The 22,390-nt window shown below is 51.4% G+C and overlaps 1 protein-coding gene across 3 annotated transcripts; it reads left to right on the top strand.

Annotated features, from left to right (window-relative positions):
* The first annotated feature begins 1,035 nt into the window (after window positions 1-1,035).
* SUSD3 (sushi domain containing 3) lies at window positions 1,036-20,760 on the top strand. Of its 3 annotated transcripts, XR_009495646.1 has the most exons (6): window positions 1,036-1,161; window positions 13,631-13,819; window positions 15,564-15,711; window positions 16,381-16,533; window positions 18,569-18,770; window positions 20,074-20,160. XR_009495646.1 is itself a non-coding variant. In XM_010808179.4 (5 exons), the coding sequence occupies exons 1-5, from the start codon at window positions 1,074-1,076 to the stop codon at window positions 20,264-20,266; spliced, it is 771 nt and encodes a 256-aa protein (XP_010806481.1). In that variant the 5' UTR covers window positions 1,036-1,073; the 3' UTR covers window positions 20,267-20,760. The 3 variants fall into 3 exon arrangements, 2 of the variants coding, with proteins under 2 accessions (XP_010806481.1, XP_024852038.1); XM_010808179.4 differs by lacking the exon at window positions 18,569-18,770 and having other exon boundaries at window positions 20,074-20,760; XM_024996270.2 differs by lacking the exons at window positions 1,036-1,161; window positions 18,569-18,770 and adding an exon at window positions 2,928-3,568 and having other exon boundaries at window positions 20,074-20,760.
* The last annotated feature ends 1,630 nt before the right edge of the window (window positions 20,761-22,390 follow it).

Raw genomic sequence — 22,390 nt, forward strand, 5'->3', positions numbered from 1 at the left:
GTAAACTCCAGGAGGTGGTGATGGGCAGGGAGGCCTGGCCTCCTTCAATTCATGGGGTCGCAAAGAGTCGGACACGACTGAGCGACTGAATTGAACTGCATTCCTAGTCTAAAGGATGGATCTGTATGTCTATTTTGATCACTGCTACGCAGTCTGCTGCTGCTGCTGCTAAGTCACTTCAGTCGTGTCCGACTCTGTGCGACCCCACAGACGGCAGCCCACCAGGCTCCGCCGTCCCTGGGATACTCCAGGCAAGAACACTGGAGTGGGTTGCCATTTCCTTCTCCAATGCATGAAAGTGAAAAGTGACGGTGAAGTCGCTCAGTCGTGTCTGACTCTTCGTGACCCCATGGACTACAGCCTACCAGTCTCCTCCGTCCATGTAGTCTAATGTTGGATAAACTTAGTGATCCACCATTAAACTAGGAGTGTGGACCAAGACAGACCCAGAATCTTCCACACACCTTCCCCTAGCTCTGCAGGACGGGTCACCAGGAGTTGCCTTGGGAAGACCCCGCTGAGGACTCGGTAATCTTAGTGCTTCCTCAGCATTTCCTGGGCCTGGGCAGGGTGCTGCGCCTGGGCTGGGCGGGGTCCTAGAGAAAGGAAGGGGCGGGCCGCAGCTCTGAGCCTAGCTAGGGGCCCCCTCTAAGGGGGCTGGGTAGGAGGAGTCAGGAGCGGGCAGGCGCCCCCAGTGTGGTGTGTAAGCCTAGGGCCAGACCCTGGAGGTCTGAATCTTGCCCCCGCGACCCGGGGGTCCTCACTGAAGAAGTACCACATGGACACCCACCACAGATGGCCTGACCCAGTGACACAGATGGGGTTCACATGTGCTACTCACCGAGAACACCTGGTCTGGGGAGGACCCTGGCGGTCGGAGGGGCAGGGACTGAGAGCAACGCCTGCGCAACGCCCTGGAGCGAGACTTTCCGCTCCGCGACTTTCGCCCCCTCGGGGCCGAGGGCTCCTGCGAGGTCGGCCCCGCCCTCTGCCCTGCGAGGGCGCGTCCTGGCCGCCCCGCCCACGCTGGCCCCTGCGCGGCAGTCCGGCCAAGCGCCGCGGAGGGCGCGGGGATGCGCGGGGCGGCGGCGACCCTCCGCCGCAGGGCGAGGCCCGGGGGGCGCAAGGGGAACGCCATGCCCACCCCCGGGAACGGCACAGGTAAGCGCCTCGGGTGAGGTTCTGCGCCCATTAAACAGACGGGAAAAGTGAGGGGCTGCGTGCACAGCCTTGGGTGGGAGCGGGGGGCGGTGGGTTGCACTCTGCCGCTGGGAGGTGCACACCCGGCGGTTAACACCCTCCGGCCCTCTCCGCCGCCCCGCGGGCGCCCCAGCGGAGCTGAAGCCGGGCAGCGAGTGCCCAGAAGCTAGGCGGCTGCGTTTAGCCGCGCACCAGCCCAGGTGTGCGCCCTTTCCCAGTGGGGGCAGCCTCGGGGTGATGTGGGGGATGGCTGCGCGACGGACGTGGGGAAACCAAAACCGGCCTTACCTCGGGGAGATGCTCCTGTTCCTCGGCTAGCTCCTCAGCCCCACTTTACAGGTGGGGGGAAACTGAGCTTGAGAGAGGAGAACGACAGCTGGGCCTGGTGTGTGGCTCCGGGGTCTCCGGAAGGCTGACTGTTATCGTAAATGTTTGATTTCTGGATTGTTCTGTAGGAGATTCGTCTTTCGCCCGCCTTCGGTGTGGGGAAAGCGTCCGAAGCCCGGGGTTCGAATGTCCGCTTTACGCCATGAATGCGTCTGAAATTTAATCCTTTTAGAAACACAGATAAACCCAGACGTTGAGCCCCAGATGTTCCTGGAGGCTCACTTGAGGGCACACAGTCCCCTCCCCCTTAAGCCTGAGGGTCTGTGCACACCGTGCCCCATGCCAGGCGCTGAATTGTACGGGTGGAAGCCGGGCCTGGAGGAGCAGCCTGGCACAGGACACACCCCATTGGGCATGCAGCCAGTCAAGCTTAAAACAGTGACACCTGCCACCTTGGGAGGAATGACGGCTCTGTCTCAGATGGGAAAACAGGCCCAGAGAAGTCAGTCTCTGAGCAGAGGCGTGTGGCTTGGTGGTGTGAAAGCCAAGACCTGAGACCTGCCCCTGGCCTGGTGGGGTAGGTTTTTCTTTAACTCCCTCTGGCAGCCTGATGCCCCGTCCCGAATTTAGTGTTTCAGTGTGTGTGAAGAGAGGATACTGTGTGTGCGAGTTGTGCAGCACCGCCTGGGGAGGTGAGTGTCCACTGTGAGGCACAGGGACTTGCCCAAGATCAGCCAAGGAGAGCGAGGGGGAGACCCTGGCTACATGCAAAAGACTGTTTTCAGAGAACTGTCCTGGGAGAAAAGGGGTCTCAGAGTCCAGTTCTTGCCCTCTATCTAGCCTGCCAGGCCTGGCCCCAGCCCTGCTACCCTGGGGGTCCCAGCCTGTGAATCTTTCCCAGGAATTTGGGGGTGGAGCCCCCCCAACTTGGGGTACATCTGGTCTCACTATCTGTGTGCCTCAGTTTCTCCATATGCTAAGTGGTAGGCCCACTGTTGTCCGGACTCCTCCACATGCTCTGTGGGCGTCCCCTTGGCTTCACTCTGCAGGCCAGCCCCACAGCCACCATGGGCCCGTTTCACGAAAAGACCAAAACCTGGAGGGAGTGGGTGGGCGTTCGTCTCTAAACAGGGCCTCTGTGCCCCTGAGGCCTGGCTCTGGTCTCCCATCAGGGTACAGACAGAGCTGCTGGATGAAAGAGGCTCTCTGGAGCTCAGTGTTCTCCCCTGAGAGATTCAGAGTGGAGGGAATGGGGGCACGGGGCTTGTGCTCTTACTGGGTTGGAATTAACCTGGTCATGTGCTGGAGGAGGATGTACATTTCTCACGTGTGAGCTGACCTGCTGTCAGCAGACTGCCTGGGAGACCCAGGTCTGGACTGGAGTCAAGGACCAGAACTGCAGTAGTTTTGAACCCTGTGCCTGCTTCAGTACACTCAGCCAGGGCGTGGGCCTCCTGCATGTGGCTGTCCCCGATGCTGGGGTCTTGTGGGTGGGAGTGGGGGGAGGTTGACTCTCCATAGAGTACCTGTGCACCGGTACCCGTCACCCATTTTGATTTCTCTTTGAGAAATCCCTCCTGTGGGTTCCTCTTTCCACTTGAGGATACTGAGACTCAGAACAAGGAAGTGACTTTCCATTCCCACAGTGACCCAGGCCCACAGTGGGCGAGTCCAGGAGCCTGCTTCCCCCATCTCCCCATTGTCCCTGTTGTCCGCAGCCATGGCCAGCATAAAAGGTTAACTTATTTACCTCCCAGCGGATGAGGTCAGGGTTTGAGGGCTGTGTTGGCTCCAGGAAGGAGGATAAGAGGGATGGTCCCGTGTCCAAGGTTCCAGATAAAAGATTAACAAGCAAGGATTGTTCTTATCCCCACTGGCCAGGCAGGCTGGGGGAGGCTTGGGCTGGAAGGACAGGGTGTGCAGGCCAGGCCATACACCCACTGTGTGTTAGAGGGTGGGAGAGAGCATTGCCTGGCGCTGGGGAGTGAGTCGGGGGAGTTGGATGCACACCGGATGGGCAGATCTGCCTCTCCACTGTCCAGTGAGTTTATAGGGTTTGCTTTTGTTTTGTATCTTGCCTGCATCAATCCATTCCTTTTGTTTTTTTCTGTTGTTTTTCCTCTCCTTTGAGATTTATTTGTACATAGAGAAAAAAAGATGAGTTCATAAAGGGTGCGGGGAAAAAAATGCACCAAAGATTGAGGGGTGCAGGGGTCCAGCCAGAGGAGGGCTGGGGGAATGCAGCATCCAGTGTGTGAGTCGGCCGCAAGTGGGCAGGGCCAGGCACCAGGGCTGAGTAGGGCTGGAAGGGAAGGACAGCTGGGAGTTGGGGGTGGGGTGGAGACCAGGTCTAGGAAGGTATACAGGGGCAGCTGGGTGTCGGTGAGGATTTTCAGCAGGGGATGGAGGCAGCGGGATTTGCCTCTTAAACACCATGTTGTAGGGAGGGACTGTTGGGGGCCCAGCTAGAGCGTCTGGGGGTCTCCAGGCTGTGGAGGGTGTAGTGAGGAATGTGAGAAGAGGCTGGGTTTGCAGTGGTTAGGGGCTGTCTCTGGAATGTCTCTGGAGCCAGCTGGTGGTTTCTTGGCATATCCTTAGAAGATGGGTAGACTGAAGCCCTCATCATCCTCTGACGCTGTGCCACCTTCCTGCCCCATCTGGCCTGTGTGTCACAAGTTGGGTAGAAAGGTCTTGTGGGGGGCACTGCCAGTGTGTACCTGGGGCCTTCAACAGGTTTGTGGACCTCAGTTTCCTCATCTGGAAAATGGGCCCAGCCCAAAGTGTTTGCCAGCCTTTCAGGCCCAGAGAAGGGATGCAGGACATTCTGTTGGAGTAAGGGGATGGCAGATATAGGTGTCTTGGCAGAGTGTCGTGGTCTTGGGGAAGACTTGGGTCTGAGTCTGGGGGTAGCAGGTGCAGGTATCCTGGATACTGTGGACTTGGGATGGGGGATAGAGTGAGGTATTAAGCCTCCTCCTGGGGGCATTCCTGAGCTCCCAGGCACAGGTTTAAAGTCTCCACCAGGTGGTCCCACTCTTCCTATCACTGACCTGAAGAGCAGGTCACCCTATTTTGCAGGTTGGGAAATTAAATCTGACCAAGTCTAGGACCTAAGCCTAGAGGTGGTGGAGCAGGGTCAGACCTGGTGGAGAGGGTCTGGGGCTGAGAGGGTGGTCCTAGCAGACCAGGCCCACTTGGCTTCTCTGCCTTTGCCTCTCTGCTTGATTGGTCTCTCAGATTACTGGAGTTGAGCTCCTTGCCTCTCAGGTAGGGGAAGGTTCCATGATGTACTCACTGCAGGGAGGGGCCTTGGGCAAGGCTCATCTTCCCCGTGCTCGCTCTTATCAGAGTTATTTCCTCAGACCTTTCATTTTCATTTTTAAAAGAGGACCTGTTTGAACAGTACACTTGTGCTTGAAGCAGGGGCTCCCCGCCTCTGATGGGCGTGAGACACCTGTATTGGCTGGCCACAAATGCAGAGTGTGAAGCCACAGGTCTGGGGAGAGAGACCATGACTCCTTTTAAAGCCCCCACTCTGGGTCTCTCGGTGGCCCTCCTGCCCCCAGCTGCTCAACATGCATTGTAATGGGCAGTGGCATTTTCACTGGGCCTGGGCTGCGAATTCTCTTGAACCTTTCCCTTGAGTCTTCAGTTTGACGCACACCCTGGAGGCATCCACACGTCAGGCCTGTTCCCTTTCTATGGCATCACCCCTCACCCTCCCACCTTGGTGAGATTCCAGGAGGCAGGACAGGCTTTGGGCCTCTTGTGGGGAGGGCTTACTTCTGTCATTGAAGCTATGTGAGCCCCTTGGGTGATGAAATAGCGGCAGTGCTTGTCTCAGGATTGGCATGTCACCATAGCGGAACCCAGCAGCTGTACAGGATGTGGCTGTTGACAGCCGGGCCCTTTTCCCCACGACAGTGGTGGTTTCCTTGCTGGGTTGGGGCTGCATGTCATCTCAGTCAGGCCCCGCCCAGTCTTGCCCACTGCAGCCTTTACGGGTGAGTTGAGGACTGAATTGGTAACCTGGTCACCCCTCAGGTTAAGTGTGGTTTATACCCAGATGTGTGTGTCTGTAGAACCAGCCTGCTGCCTCAGTGTCTGAAACTTTTTCTTCTGTCTGTGACTCCCCATGCCAGGGCCATCTGAGCTGATAGTGCAGGATGTGGACTGGGTAGGGAGATGGGCAGCCACCCACCCTGGGGGATTTGAGGCAGTCAGATAAATTCAACAGTGATGCCTAAGGCTTTCTCCCCACATTAAAAAAATTTTTTAAACATACCACAGAGGAAAGAATTAATATCCACACATCCCCCAGCTCTATCCTACCCTTAACTTTTCACCAGGTCTGCTTCATCTCGTCTCTTGCCATCTCTTTGTCCCTCCCTCAAAGCATCTTATTTTTTTGATAAAGTTCTAGTTGCATCTTTAAAGGATAAAACACAAGTTTATCCCTTCCTCCTTTTATTCGCCAGGTGCTGGGAAGACAAGTGCCCATGAAGCTCCTACCCCTGCTGATCCCTTCCAAAGGGCCCTCCCTTCTCCGAGGGCCTCATGGGGCTGGGGAGAAAGAAGGTGCTTAGCCACAGAAGAATGGAGAAGTGGCAGCTCTAAATTGGGGAATGGGAAGTGTTGGTTTCCGGTGACCCTGGGGAAGGGGCCATGTGGCTGGCCTGTGGCTGCCCTGCCATGTCTGCCCAGTTCCAAAACCCCAGTCCACTTCCCTGGCTGGAAGGACAACACATGCCCAAGTCCACAGATCCTGAAAAAGAAAAGACATTTCTCCTGGAGGAGTGCTGATCACAGCTTCCAGCTGTTAGGTTGTCTGTTCACTCATTTGTACATTCATTCGTTCATTCATTTCTCCTTCGGCACCTGTGGAAACACAGTGTGATGATTAATTAAGGGCCTATACTTTGGAATCAAGAGTACTACTGTACTACTCTGTACAGTACTGAGTACTCTGTAGTACTGAACCTCTGTACTACTGGGTACTGGGTGACCCAAGGCCAGTGAGGGTAATCGGGAAATGTCTGACTGGGGGCTCGAAGCCGGTGCTGTGTCCTCCTTGCCCTGCCTCCCTGGGACTCCCAGTTGGGCTGCTTACCCCTTCCTGCCTGCAAGCACCTGCCTGCCCTGCTGGGGGGAGGACTGCCTCTTAGGTCTTCCGGGCTGTGCCCTCTGCCCCACCCCTTTTCCCACAGCCTCACTAAGCTGGTGGGCTGGTGTTTTTGAACTAGACCAGCCAAAAGTAATAACTTAGATTTCAAATTCACACTTCTTTCATTGAGATAAATATTTCCCCTGAATTTTTCTAACAGGCTTTATTGAGGTATTATTCATGTGCCGTACAATTCACACATTTGAATTATACACTTAAAGTGTACAACTTGATGGCTTTTAATCCATTCGGATATGTACAACTATCACCACAGTCAATTTTAGGACATTTTCATCACCCCAAAAGGAAGCCCTGCATACCTTAGACTTCACCTCCCAACTTCCCCTCTCCCTTGCCCCAGACAACCACTGATCTGCTTTCTGTCTCTGTAGATTTGCCTGTTGTAGACATTGCGTATGAATGGAATTATACAATATGTGGGTTTTTTGTGACTGGCTAGTTTTGAAGGTTCATCCATGTTGTAGCACGTCAGTTCTTCAGATAATCTTCCATTGTAAGGGTGGACCCTGTTTTAGCTCACCGTTTACCAGTTGATGACCATTTAGGTGGGTTCTACTTTTGGGCTATTATGAATAATGCTGCTAATGAACATTTGTGTTCAAGTCTTTATGTAGATGTGTTTTCCTCTCCCTTGGGTATATTGCTGGGAGGAGCAGCGCTGCGTCATTTGGAAGTGAACTGTTAGAGAAACTGTCAAGTGGTGCCCCATTGACTCTCCCAGCTGCAGTTTGTGAGGGCTCCGGTTTTTTATGTTCTTGGTACACCTGTTATTTTTTTCGTGTGTCTTTTTCATGGTATACATGAAAAAGTACCTCCCTGTGGATTTGGTTTGCATTTCCCTGAAGCTAGTGATGTTGAGCATCTTTTCATGTGCTTGTTGGTGGCCACTGGTATATCTTTATAGAGAAATGTCTGTTCATATCTTTTGCCCATTTATAAATTAGGTTATCTTTTTAGAATTCAGTATAATAATTTATACACTCTAAATGCAATCCCTTTTCAGACAGATGCTTTTGTAAATATTTTCTCCTACTCTGAGGGTTGTCTTTTCACTTTCTTGGTAGTATCCTATAAAGCACAAATTTTTTCATTTTAGTGAAGTCCAATTTATCTATTTGTTTTGTTGTTTGTCTTTAGGTAATCATTGAGAAACCATTGCCATTGGAAGGTCAGGAAGATTTACCCTTATGTTTTATTCTAAGAGTTTTTATGGTTTTTATCTGTTATATTGAGATCTTTGATTCATTTTAAATTAATTTTTTTATATGATATAAGGAGAGGTCCAACTTTCTCCTTTTGCATGTATGTATTGTTTTCGTGGCACCAAATTGTTGAAAAACTATTCTCTTCCTGTTTAATTGTCTTGGCATCCGTGTTGAAAATCAGCTGATTGTAAATAGGAGTTTATGTCTTGAGTTTAAACTCTTGCGTTGGCCTGTGTGTCTGTCTGTATAGCAGTGTCCTCTGTTTTCATCACCATAGCTTTGTGATAAAATTTGAACTAAGGAAATATGAATCCTCCAACTTTGTTCTCCTTTTTCAAGATTGTTCTGTTTGTGCTACTCTAGGTCTTTTTGCCTTTCCTTATGAATTGTGGAACAGTTTGTCAGTTTATGTGAAGGTAGCAGCTAGGACTCTGATAAGGGTTATGCTGAATTGGGGTTATGCTGAATAAGGGTTAAGCTGTTAAGTGAGCAGAGGAGCATTGCCATCTTAAACCATACTAAGTCTTCTGACCCCCTAGTATGTCATGTATTTCTATTTTTTTAGATCTTCTTTAATTTCTCTAAACATGCTTCATAATTTTTTAGTCTCAGTTTTACCTGAACTTCTTTTGTTAAATTTTGTTCCTAAGTAGTTTATTCTTTTGATGCTCTTGTAAATGGAATTGTTTTCCTAATTGCATTTTTAGTGTGCTCATTGCCACTGTACTGAAATACAATGGATTTTTGTGTGTTGATCTTGTATACTGTAATCCTGATGGACTCATTTATTAGTTCCTGTAGATTTTTTAGCAGAAGGAAATGGCAACCCACTCCAGTGTTCTTGCCTGGAGAATCCCAGGGATGGGGAAGCCTGGTGGGCTGCTGTCTATGGCGTTGCATAGAGTCAGACACAACTGAAGCGACTTAGCAGCAGCAGCAGGGGTTTTCTAGATATAGGATCATGCCATCTAATAGAGAAGCTTTGCTTCTTCCTTCCTAATGTGGATGCTATTTAATTTTCTTAATTAATTTCTCTGCTCACTAGTTTGGGACCATTTCCATTTTCTTCTTTGTAACGTAACCATTTTTTCTGTTGTGCCTTTTGTCTTGCGTAAGTGCTGTTTATGTAAGAAAGATGCTCCCTTACATGTATGTTGCAAATGCCCACACTCCTTTGTTCTGCTGTTGATTAGGAATCTTAAGCTGTGTGTCAGTCCTGTCTGTGGGTTCCCTCTCAATCTATGGGTGCTGGGCGGGTCAGCCACCTCTCTAAGCTTGGTTGCTCATGTTAAAATGATATAATGACTGTTGTTCTCTGCAGATAGTTGAGTGCCATATGAGGGCCAGAATTGGGGTCCTTCTTGACCAGATGTTTCTATCAGCTATTGTTAGTGTGACACCAACGGTGGACATCTCAGACAGGGAAGCCCAAATCCTCCCAGACGTGTGGTTTACATGACAGCCATGGCCTAGCGCCCTTCCACCCCATCCCCCCTCAGCATGTCATCCAGCCTTGCTGTGCTTCAGTTTCCCCATCTGTGAGGTGGGTGGTCTTCTCATATGGCTCAAATACAGTGAACCATCCATTAGATGTCCAGTGTTGTTTGTACTGTTCCAATGGTCAGTCCCCACTCCCACAAGGACCCCCCAGCACAGACTCCTCCCTCCAGCCTTTTAGCCTGATGAGGCACCCGCCAGGTTCTTGGGAGGGTGGGGCTAGTGGGTGGACTAAATGCAGCTTGGCCAACCTCTCCCAAATGACGTCTCTGAGTGTTGCTGCCCCACACCAAGGGTCTTGGGCAGCCTTGGCCTCCTTGAGGGCAGAATGCAGGCCTGAGGCTGAAGCCTGGCTCTGTCACTGCCCTGTTAACACCCTCACCCTAAGTAGGGCAGGGCCAGCAGGTTCATGCAAGAGGTGGCTTGACCTTCTTGAGCCTCGATTTCCCTTCTGGACAGGGCTGGTTGTGTGCAGACATGTGAGGTGCTATCACAAGGCATATGAGTGCATGTTTGTGACCCCTCTGAGTGACAGCCATGGCCCTTTGGGCAGTCGCAGGCATGCTCTGTCCCCACAACCTGTATGACACAGTGTCCCATGCGTTTCACAGTGGACCCCCTGTGGGGCTGCTTCCACGTGGGTGTGGATTTTGGAGGACTCTCCAGCCTACTACATATGTCCTGGGTATGTATTTTGAAAACAGAACTCACAGAGTTTGCTGGTGAATTGGTTGTGGACTGAGAAAAGGAAGTCCAGGTAGGTTCTAAATGTGAGGGCTAGAGCAAGTAAAGGATAGAGGAACTGGTGGCTGACATCATAGTTAGAATAGGGGAGCCAAGTGATGAGCAGGTTGGCCAGGGCAGGAGCTTGACTGGGTGTGGCAGGCTGAGTGGGCTTTAGGACATCTATGCCTGGTGCCCAGGACACGGTCCTAGCTGGAGGCATCCAATGGAGGTCAGGTGCAGCGTTGTCTTAGGTTGGTGTGGAATAACAGGGTCTTCAGCCTGGGCAGTGCTAACCCCTGTCCCAGTCCCCACCCTTGCTCCCACCTAGCAAGGGAGTTGAACACGGATGTTGCCTCTGGTCAGTGTTGCCACAGACACAGGCCAGACAACCAGCTCAACCAGTCTCCCTTTTGTCTGAGGCTAACCACTTTATACACCAGAAGTACAATCAGAAAGTTCCAGAAAAGCAGAAGGAAGAGCCTCTTGCACTCGGGAACGAGGAGGCATGCTCCAGAACATCGATAGCCGCTTCGTTCCATCTTCTTGAAGGCCAGAAGCAACGCACACATCCATCTGTCAGCAGGACAGGGAAGCACACAGGGCATCCACACAGAGGGGCTCTGCTGCTGCTGCTGCTAAGTCGCTTCAGTCGTGTCCGACTCTGCGCAGCCCCATAGACGGCAGCCCACCAGGCTCCCCCGTCCCTGGGATTCTCCAGGCAAGAACACTGGAGTGGGTTGCCATTTCCTTCTCCAATGCATGAAAGTGAAGTCGCTCAGTCGTGTCCGACTCTAGTGACCCCATGGACTGCAGCCCACCAGGCTCCTCCGTCCATAGGATTTGCCAGGCAAGAGTACTGGAGTGGGGTGCCATCGCCTTCTCCACAGTGGGGCTCTGCTCCACCGTGAATACGGACAGCTTGGCAACACACGCAGCACGCTGCCTCTCGTGCTAAGCGAGGGAAGCCAGCACAAAGGACCCGTGATGTGTCTGTCACACGTGTATATTGAGAGGGTGCCCAGAGCCTCCTTGTGTGCTTCAGAATCTCTGCCTACAGCATACGAGCTGTGCTACTTCAGGAAATGGTTAAACCACTCTGTGCCTCAGTTTGCTCCCCTGTCAAATGGGGAGGTATTTTGTGGATTGATGAGTTAATACATGTAAAGCATTTAGAACAGCACAGAGTAAATTCTGTATATGTCCTTATATGAGGACATCATTGTAACACTTGAGGATATCATTGCTGGCACTCATGTCAGATATACTCTGATTAACTGCACTAATGCCCACAGTTGGAGATGTGGGTGCAGACAAATATCTTGTTATAGAAATCCTGGCAGCATATCCTAAGTACTTACTTTGGCTAAATTCTCAGATTTATATACAAGCATAAAGGTCTTAATACGCTTTACCAGACTCTGTCCAGAAAGATTTGGGTCTGCACCGCCATCAGCAAGTCAGGGAGGAGTTGCTCCCAGGCCCTTGCTAAGTTCACATGTGGTTTTTGTTTGTTTGTTTTTACGTTTTGCAGGTGGAGGAGTGACAGATTAGCTCTCATTTGAGTTAGTGTTTCTTCAGTTACTCTGAGGGCTTCCCAGGTGGTGCTAGTGGCAAAGAACCCGCCAATGCAGGAGACACAAGGGACTTGGGTTCTATCCCTGGGTCAGGAAGCCCCGCTGGAGAAGGGCATGGCAACCCACTCCAGTATTCTTGCCTGGAGGATCCCATGGACAAAGAAGCCTAGCGGGCTACAGTCCGTAGGGTCACAAAGAGTCGGATGCCACGGAAGTGACTTAGCACGCACAGTTACTATGAAGGCAAGCATTTTCTCATGTCTGTGAGCTACTTGTTTCTTTGAGTAGCTTGTTCACACATCAGCTCATTCTGTTTTACTTGGATGTTCAGCTTTTACTGATGTGTTAAGATCTCTTTGTAAATTACGGGTGTTGAACTTTCGTCCTGTGTTTTCCAAATATCTTTTCCTAATTTCTTCATCTGAATTTGCTTTTCAGTTATTGTTGCTGTTCAGTTGCTAAGTCGTGTTCAGTGCTTTGTGACCCCATGGACTGCAGCACATTAGGCTCCCCTGTCCTTCTCCCAGAGTTTGCTCAAATTCTTGTCTATTGAATCAGTGATGGCATCTAACCATCTGATCCATCTCCTTTTCCTTTTGCCTTCAGCAATTCCAAACATCAGAGTCTTTGCCAATGAGTTGACTCTCTGCGTCAGGTGGCCAGTTATTGGAGCTTCAGCATCAGTCCTTCTGATGAATATTCAGGGTTGATTTCCTTTAGGACTGAGTGGTTTGATCTCCTTGCAAACCAAGGGACTCTCAAGAGTCTTCTCCAGCACCACAATTCAGAAGCATCAATTCTTCAGTGATCAGCTATGCAATATTGTTCTTTACAGCATTGGACTTTACTTTCACCACCAGACGTATCCACAGCTGAGCAGCATTTCTGCTTTGGCCCAGCCTCTTCATTCTTTCTGGAGTTTTTAGTAATTTTCCTCCACTTTTCCCCAGTAGCATATTGGTCGCCTTCTAGCCTTGGGGGCTCATCTTCTGGTGTCATACCTTTTTGCCTTTTCATACTGTTCTTGGGGTTCTTGTGGCAAGACTACCCGAGTGGTTTGCCATTTCCTCCTCCAGTTCAGTTTCAGTTCAGTCGCTCAGTCGTGTCCGACTCTTTGCGACCCCATGAATCGCAGCACGCCAGACCGCCCTGTCCATCACCAACTCCCAGAGTTCACCCAGACTCACGTCCATCGAGTCAGTGATGCCATCCAGCCATCTCATCCTCTGTGTTCCTATCCCCTACCGCTAGGGGGTCCCTATCCTAGCCCTAGCCCTAGCCCCTACCTCCTAACCCTAACCCTATGCTCCTGACCCTGCCTGAGATTCGAACTCCTGACCTACGGACCTGCCTGCCTACCTCCCTGCCTGCCTGACTCTACCCGCTATGCTACCGCGGCTTGCTTTTTCCTCCTCTAGTGAACCACTTTTGTCAGAACCCTTCACTATGACCTGTCTGTCTGAGGTAGGCCTGCACGGCCTGGCTCATAGCTTCACTGAGTTATGCAAGCCCCTTCTCCACAACAAGGTTGTGATCCATGAAGGGGTTTTCAGTTATTAGGGAAGGACAAAAGTTTGTGTTTTTTACTTTTCATGAAATCACATCTGTCAGTCTCTCTCCTTCCTTTTTCCCCCCCTTAATTCTGCCTTTTGAGCTGCACTTGGATAACAGTTGTCCTTTTGCTTTTATTGTCTTTAGATGTGTGTTTCTTTTATCAACACCATGGTCTTCAGCACCTCTAGATTCCACTTAATGTAGGGATTACACTTTGGCCACGTGGATGCCACTGTCCCTTGTCTGGGTGACTGTGTGACCTTCTCCAAAGCACGTATGGTGGTTGGGTCAGGTGAAGTCTCCCACCACGCCCCTGCCCCAAGGGTGGGGTCTCACGTTGTCTCCCCTCTCTTCTCTCCTAGGCATGTGTGTGCAAGTGCAGCAGCCCCTGCAGGGCACCTTCCAAGTACTTCGTGGGGACGGCACTTCTGTGGGGACTGTCATCATGTTCCACTGCCCCTCAGGCCACCAGATGGTGGGGTCTGGCCTCCTCACCTGTGCCTGGAAGGGGAACATCGCTGAGTGGTCTTCAGGGACCCCCATGTGCAAGAGTGAGGCCCATTCTGCCTGAGCTGCCCCCAACTCAGCAGTGCCCCCTGGGGGGAGTGCTGATTTTGTCACATGGGTGGCATGGGTGTCCACAGAGAAGGTTCCATGGGTGTCTGTGTAAGGTCCTGTTCCCAAGGCTGGTGGTCCCTTGGGGCTCCATGTCTGCAGTGTAGACTCAAGTTCTAGTAGCTGCTTCAGATTCTAGCGCTGCCACTGACTTAGCCTGTCATCTCCAAGAGGTGACTCATGCATCTGAGCTAGCACTTTATCTGTTAAGCAGAAAACTGCATTCATTCATGTGTTATTTCATGCACAGATACAGGAAACCTTAATAGGATATTCCATGTGCCAAGAATTCTAGGACTGGGGAATGGGATTGCCTGGCCGTAGGGCTCAATCTGGAGGAGGAGATGGTTTTCTGTATTTGCTATACAGGGTGTTGAGGAATAATAGCTAGCACAGCATTTTCCAAAGTGAGGCTACATATGTTGTGTTAATTGTGTTGTGCATTGAAAAGGGCTCTGTAGTCAATATAATTCAGAAAAGACTGGGTTAACAGGCAGCAGGACTTCTCAGAGCCTTTAAAATACTCATGTGGTGGTGGAATCTCTGAGAAGGAGAGTGTCTCTTAGGATTAGACTCCAACAAGAGATAGAAAACCCAAGATAATGAGGGTTACCAAAGTAATGGGGGATTATGAGAGGTTTTTCTTGCCTCTGGTCCTCAGGTGGGCAGTCCAAGGCTTGTATGGTGCCCCATGGTGGGGACCCAGGCCCTTCCCGTACTGTGGCTCTGTTGGGCATGACTTCAACTGCGTGATCCATGTAGTTGTTACAGGATTAGTTGCAGGGCAAGAAAGGCTCTTAGAAGTTGTCCCACACCCCTGCCCCACTGTTCACCACTGTCCAGAATGGGTCATGTGAAGGGAAGCTGTGAAATGTAGTCTTCAGTCAGGACGGTCAGTGTGCAGTTAGGGCAGAGGGACTAGGAAATGGAAAGTGTGGTCTATATCTACTACATGGGAAAATATGCAGTGTTGTTCAAATTAGGATTCTGGGCCTCAATTTCGAGAACATCCTTTAGAACCTGATAGAACTAGTACTTGGCACATAGATGATAACATGCCAAAGGCCCTTTGACCCCAAACACTGAAAGTGAAGTCGCTCAGTCGTGTCCAACTCTTTGTGACCCCGTGGACTGTAGCCTACCAGGCTCCTCTGTCCATGGGATTTTCCAGGCAAGAATACTGGAGTGGGTTGCCATTTCCTTCTCCAGAGGATCTTCCAAACCCAGGGATTGAACCTGCGTCTCCCACATTGTAGGCAGACGCTTTACCATCTGAGCCACCATTGGTGTTTTCCTTTTTTCCACACCTTCCTAGAAAGTGACCTAAGAAGGCACATAGGCCCCCAAAGGGTTTTCCCAGCTTGAGGCATTGTGAAAATAGACCATGTGTTGTATACTGTTCTCTGGTCTCAGGAGTCCAGTCTACAGGGGATGGAGCCAAAGAGACCATCACTGAATTCCCTGTCAGAGCTTCCCTCAGTATGCCACCAAAAACTTACACACTCACCGAAACCTTGCTCAAATACCCGCTTCTCGGGGGCAGTCTTACCTGGTAGTCCTACCCCTACAACAGTGTTCACAGACCTTCACCTCATCTGTCAGTACCTCCCTGGCTTCCCCATGGAACAGGGCTCCCTGAGGGCAGGCTGGGCCCAAGAGCTGGTCTTGTCTCCCTCACAGCTGTGCCCCCCTACGAAACCTTTGGCTTCAAGGTGGCCGTGATCTCCTCAATCATCAGCTGCGCCATCATCATGCTCATGTCCATGGCCTTCCTCACCTGCTGCTTCGTGAAGTGTTTGAAGAGGAGTGAGCAGCGGCGATCTGACAGGTACAGTGACCTGTCACTGCTGCGGGCACTTGCTAGTCACGGCGGGACCCCTGGGGTGTCAGGGAGTGGGGCTGCTGGGATCCTGGCGTCTTGCCGTTCACAGAACATCTAGGCTGTGCAGGGCGCATGGCTCACTTGTTTGGTCTTTTGTAAGACAGGTGACAGGTACACGCGGGATTTTCTCCTTCTGCAGACTGTGCACACCCCCAGCGTGTGCTCTGCTGTGTGTGGACGTGCAGGGCTGACCACACGATGGTTAACTAGGGCCTGCAGGTGGAGTCTGGCTCACCTCTACTTTTCTTCACAGAAATTTATCCTGTTTTTGTATGTGTGTGTGGCGGGTGGGGGCGGGTATTTTTGTTTTAAACAGTGGTAAAATATTTACAACATAATAAAAGTTACCATGCGAGCCATCTTTCAGTGCACAATTCGGGGGCATTAGTTATATTCACAGTGTTGTGCCATCACTGGCTTGATTCTTTGCAAGAACTTTCCACCACCTGTCTTTGTAAGTAGTTTTTCTGGCACGTACTCATCATCCACGACTGCCTTCTCCCTACAGCAGCAGAACGGTACAGCCCTAAAATACTCACTCTTGGCCTTGCAGAGGCTTGCGGTAGTGTCCTGGACACGCTCACACCTGACTGTCTTTCCCCCATCTCTCCCCAGGGCAAACCAACTGTGGCTCCAGCTGAGAAGCGAGGATTTGGAGACGGTACAGGCTCCCTACCTCGGCCTTAAGGGCCTCAACAGTGACAGCAGCATCAGTGGAGTGTCCAGGATCCAGCCTGTCCAAGTGCACGACAATCACAGCTTCACCACGTGGGCACGGGCAGGGCAAGGAGGGCGGTGGGGCAGTGGTAAGGGCAGGGGAGTGCCTGGCTTGGCCAGCGAACCTGGACACCAAGGGCACTCACGGTCTGCGCATGCTGTGAGTCCAGGCCCACCAAGGCCCCAGCTCCCATCTGTAGGACAAGCTGATGGTCCTTCTGCAGCCTGTGCCTGACCCTGTACCCTAGGACCTGGAGCTGCCCTCCACTCCATGTCCTGTCACCCCTTGTCCAGAGAAGGAAGCTTCTGGAAATGAGTATTACCCTTCACCAGGACCTACAGTGCCCTGTCAGTTTGCTCTGTCCTCCCGTCTCTCTCCCTGCTCCTCTGTCTCTCCGTTTCTGTCTCTCCTTGTCTCCCTTTCAAAACACACACTCACTTTTTATGAACCAGTACAAGGACATTTTTTACATGCTTTTTTTTGACTCAAGGAGTCTAATCTTGGCTGAACATGGACTGCAGATAGAACATCTCCCATTGTTGTTACCAGCTTTGAGTGAGCACCCTCTGTCCCAGGGCTTCCTGGTCTCTGGGCTCCTTAAATCAGGCAGGATATTTGTCTTCGGTGGTGTTTCCCTTGGCACACTCAAGGCCAGCGGTCTCCTACAGACTCTGTATTCTGGACTGTCTTGGCGTTCCTGCGTGACTCACTTGGGAAGCATTTCTGGTGCAGGTGCCCCATGGGTGGTGCTGGTGTGAATCACGGATGTAGGCTGGGCTATCGCCCTGCAGGCATGAGGTCTGGGCCCTCTTGGCTGAGATGAGCCCGTTGTCAAGTGACAAAGAGGATTCTGTTAAGGGTCACTCTGCTGCCCCCATGACCCCTGACCTGTAGCCTTAGCATCCAGGGATGATCCAGCCAGAATCAGTTTTGGCCCTGGGGGTTATGGAATAATGATTTTAATTCCATTGTGATTCTGTTATTCCCTCTATGAGGAATGAAGATGGATTTTGTCTTATCCTTCCTTTCCTTTTCATTTTGTTTTGTTATTTTTGTATCACTCTGAACTCATAGGTATTCTTTTCTCAAACTTTAAAAAAAAAATTTATTAATGGCTGTGCTGGGTCTTCCTTGCTGCGCAGGAGCTTTCTCTAGTTGTAGCAAGTAGGGCTACTCTTTGTTGCAGTATGCAGGCTTCTCTTTGTGATGGCCTCTCTTACTGTGGAGCGTGGGCTCTAGGCTTGCTGGCTTCGGTAGCTGCAGCACCTCCTCTCTCACACAGGATGTTCTGGCCCACTGAGTGCTTTCTCTGCCCTGCCCTGGCATCGCAAGGTCAGCTTCTGCTCATTTCCTCAGTCCATCCCCACAGGAACCTCCCAGGGAGCCAATTGCTTGAGCCTGACACCTGTCTGTGTGACAACTGCTCATGCCTCATTTTCCACCCTTGTACAGTGAGGATTATGGTGGGCCTCACTTCTTGGCCCTGTTGAGGTGATATGAGTCAGTGGGCTCGACTGGGCCCAGAGTACAGTTTCAGTGAGTGCCAGCCATTGTTGTTAATTCTGCTCTTGTCCCTGGTACGCACATGAGGAAACTGAGGTGGTAGAGGTGGTGGCCTGTGCAGGAGTAGCAAGGGCCTGTCTGATCCCATGTCCACACTCAAAGCGCTGGGGCTGGCTGACTCCTGGAGTGGTAAGGCCTCTGGGAAGGAATTGACTTCCTAACTCCTTCCCTTGAACTTCGGACACACATTAGGCCTACATCGTGGTGGCCATGGCAGGAATGCCACCTTGCAGCCTTTCCACCTGACCTGACACGTTGTGTTGCCATGGCGGTCTGAGGCCCCTGGAGCTTCACTCCAAATACTTCAAGTGTTGTGCTCAGGTTTAGGTAAATGCCTGTACTTAGAGCTGTTTTTCTTTGAGATGGCATTTTGGGGCGATCCTAGGAACAGATTGTTTAGGTCAAATAAGCCTGAATATTTTTATTACCAAATTCTTTCTCCAGGAACCCAGTGCCAGTTGAGCCATTTTTACAGCTAACCATTGCCAAACGTTAATGATTTGTTTTCCATCACTTCCTTAGCACGTGTGAGTTACATCGGTGGTTTTCATCAGCATTTATTTGATTAACATTGAGAAAGAGCATTTTCTCCTGCCTTTGCTTACCAGTCACATTGCTGGTTTTAGTCATTTTTGGTTTGCTCTGCTGAATTGCCTGATGTTTTTTCTCATCAATACTGGAAGCTTCGTGTACATTGTAGAAGAGATCCTTACCCATCAGCCAGGTGCAAGTACTTTCCTTTTTATTTTAGTTATTTTCAGATTATGTGCAGGATATGTTGGTAGTGCATACCCTTTTCATACAGTCATATTTCCTTGGCAGGTTTTGGAGCTTCTCCATTGCCCCCTGCCCTGTGACACCCTCTCCCCATTATAGACCTGTGACACACTTTCTGGTGTCTCAGTTGGGAAGAGCCCCAGTGGGATAGGGGAGGGAATTGCTGCATTTCAGGATGTACCATCCTAGGCAAGATGCCCCAGTTCTCCCACTGATTGGTGGTGAAATTGTCTTTAGTAAGGTGAGGTTTGCCCCTCGACCTTACTTTTCTTTCATAAATGCTTCCCAGCACTCACATTGTGCCAGGCACTGTTCTGAGCTTTTCCAAACATTACTTGTTCTAACCATAGGAGTAGGAACTATTTTTCTATCCCATTTTGAGAAACGTGTCCAGAAAAACACAACTGCTAAGCATGAAGCTAGGTTTGAAGTCAGCTCCAAAGTCAGTGAACTTGCTTACTAAGCTGATATTCCTTTCTGCTAATTAATTAATTTATTCACTCACGTATTCATTGAACCAACAGATAATGTAATTCCTAGTACTTCCTAGAGCTTTCCTGAGGACTAGATGTGGGTGGGAACATAAATCTGGGAAAGTTTCCTGGAAGAAGTGCTGCCTGAGGTGAATAGATGGGGAGAGACTGTATTGGAGAGAAGGAAAGAGAGAGCATCTTAAGGGGAAGAAGTAGCCAGGCAGCCTCAGGCAGTAGAATCCAGTATAAGTGGGTAGGAGCAGGACCAGGTGGACAAAGGTGGGGGCCAGGGTTTGCTCAGCTTGGAAAATGGTTGGGTTTGTGGCTTGGGGGCTAGAGGAGGCCACAAGGGAACTGAAGATCTATAAGGTAGGAGATCTGGCCCCAGAGTGCCAGAGGAGAGCCTGGCAAGAGCAAGGGTGTCCTCCAGAATGTTCCTGGGGCCCCAGTGTCCCTTCTCTGCCTAGGGCATGCTGTTTCCACATAGTTTACACTCACTCTGAATAAGCTTTCTTCTTCTAGAAAGCCCCAGGAAGGTGGGTGTGCTGCTCCTTGAATCATCCTTCTTGTATGAAGGAGGGACTTGAGGCTCAGGGAGAGGCACCTATGGAGGGGCTTCCCTGGGTGCAAGGCAAGAGGAAACGGGCCCTCGCCTTGGGGCAGCAATCTCTCCCAGACCCATTGCAGACCAGGGCCCGGGTACCCAGCATGGGGGCAAAGTTGGAGTTAAATGGAGTCCTCACTCTTCCCCCAAGCTCACACTTTCTCTTCCTGCAGAGACCTTGGCGAGGGTACCAGAGAGCTAGCCAGCATGGCCCGAGGCATGGACAAGGACTTCTGGACTGCTAGCGGCCCCACCAGCTCACCCTGCTCCCAGGTGATGGTGCATACAGCAAACCCAGGGCAGATTCTGCCTCCCTCCAGGCCAACTGTGATGCTCAGACAGCCTGCAGCCTATGTCCCAGGGTGACCAAAGCGGAGGCCAGAGCCTGCCCTCCACAGTGGGAAGGCCAGGACGACCCTACCAGCTGACACCTGCATCTCGACATGTGTCCAGCTCAAGATTGGTCAGTGAAATCAGCTTCCGGGCTTAGAGATCCCTCAGGGCATTGAGTTGGGGACCCTTTCACGGGGTGACCTGTCCCAGGGGAGCCCAGCCATAGTTGTTTTTATAGACAGGGCTCCTTAAAACCACCACTGAGGTTCACAAAACCAGCTGCAGCCTCCATCTAGTGAGGCCCCTTTGAAGAGACTGGAGGACATTTTAGGCACGTCTAGTTTTGCATAGCAGAGTGGAGGAGATGGCAGCAGACTCCTCAACAGTTACAGCTGGCTGCCTTGTACCTACAAGCAGAGACCCAGCTGGGATGCTGCATCCATTATCTGTAAAGTTGTAGCAAGGGGTATGAAATAAACAATTCTTTGAAAAACAATAAAGGTAAGAATTACTGTCTCAGTTTTCAATCCCTGTGTAACAGAGCCTCAAGTGTAGCAGCATAAAACCGTAGTTTCTCATTATTACAGCTTGGGATTCCAGGACTGCTGGGCTGGGCTGGCCAGTGCTCACAGCGCCTCCTCCATGTGCTTGTGGTCAGCTGGGTTGCTGCCAGGAGTCAGCAGAGACCCGTGAAGTGGTGACCACCTCGAGTGGCCAGGCCTCCTCACATCATGGCAGCTGGTTTCCACAATGCGAGTCCCAAGTGCAAACCTTACCTTTCAGGGCCTCCGAAATCATCCTCGGTCACTTCTGTGTTTCATTCAATGACGGGAGGTACTTGGACTCCACTTCTCTCCTGAACCAGTTGAAATCTGACTTCCAGCCTTCTGAGATTTGGGGTGTGATCTGTCTGGCCATTGAGGAACCTCATTGGTGTTTGCTCTCTGAACTTTCCTGCTTCCTGGAGGCCCTGCAGTCACTCTTAGGCTGTAAGGAGAAGAGCCTGACGAAGAGCTGGTGGTCCTGAAAGAGCCTGTGCTACCCTGAAGCCACGTTTGTCATGGTTTCCGTCACTAACAAATACATCTTGATGCAGGTTACACGGGGCAGTCCATCTGTCCTGATTCATGTGGAAAGCCTCCAGCAGGGGCAGTTGGGTGGTTCCACATTTTCAGCTGCTACATTGGTGCCCACATCCTTTCTGGTCTGGGATGCTATTCCATCCGGTGGGTTCCAATGAAGAATTCTGAGGCCTGAAGGTGTGTGTGGTTCTCCAGTGAGGGAAAGGTCATGCAGGGGCCACTGGGGGGCAAGCCCAGACCCAGCCCTCAACCAGATAGTGCAGCATTCATGCTGTGGGGGTCCCTGGTAGACTCAGGCCCTCTCCAGCTTTTCTGGGAGGGGCAAGTAGCCGCCCTCGGCTGTGTGCCTCCAAGGGTCCTGTGGGCTCAACTTTGTGGGGCCAGGCAGTGGTGGAGGGTCCACCCTGATCCTGCGGAGTGCGTGTCAGGGCATATGGATGCTGTCCGAAACCACAGGCCCCTCATGGAGGGCTTCAGCAGCTCTGTGCAAGGCTCCGAGTTCGGTCACAAATGCTAACTCCACCAGGCCCTCTCCATGTCCGTATCAGAGTGAGGTGGTGAGAAGCTGCCATGAGGGTTTGAGGGAGTGCCTTCAACAGGAAGTGGGTGCTTTGTCCCTGGACCCTGGGCTACTGGAGCAGAGGACAGGAGGGATGAGGTGAAGTGGAGCCAAGAGGATGGCGCCACCCTGCTCCAGCACCCAACAGCTGAGAGTTACAGGAACAGGTATCCAGATGGCCACAGGGTACTGCAGGGGTGGGAGGGAAGTAACGTGGTGCCCAGCTGGAGAGAGTGCTGGCTGGACATCAGAGTCATTGCTCAGGAGAGCTAGAGGGGCATGAGGCCTTAGTGGTGCAGCTCGCTGGGCCCTGACCCGTCTACCCTGTGGCCAGCGGTCTCAGCTGGATTGGGCGACGAGCTTGCCAAGGAGCAGGAAGAGAGCAACATTCTTTCACAGGCATTTTAGAGCAGAGCGCTTCACTCAGCACCAGAGGAGAAGCGGAAGGGGGAGCCAGCTCCAAATCTCCCCTAAAAGGAAGAAAGGAGTGAGAACACCTTTTCTTGCTTACCAGGC

Source organism: Bos taurus, chromosome 8 (genome assembly GCF_002263795.3).
Source record: "Bos taurus isolate L1 Dominette 01449 registration number 42190680 breed Hereford chromosome 8, ARS-UCD2.0, whole genome shotgun sequence".
In the NCBI taxonomy this organism is placed as follows: domain Eukaryota; kingdom Metazoa; phylum Chordata; class Mammalia; order Artiodactyla; family Bovidae; genus Bos; species Bos taurus.

What these genes read in the sequence shown, in the direction of transcription:
- SUSD3 (XM_010808179.4), top strand. Translation starts at nt 1,074, where the DNA reads ATGCGCGGGGCGGCGGCGACCCTCCGCCGCAGGGCGAGGCCCGGGGGG. An exon ending in AGGGACCCCCATGTGCAAGA is followed by an intron (nt 13,820 to 15,563) that starts GTGAGGCCCATT and finishes TCTCCCTCACAG; the next exon opens with CTGTGCCCCCCTACGAAACC. An exon ending in GACAATCACAGCTTCACCAC is followed by an intron (nt 16,534 to 20,073) that starts GTGGGCACGGGC and finishes CTCTTCCTGCAG; the next exon opens with AGACCTTGGCGAGGGTACCA.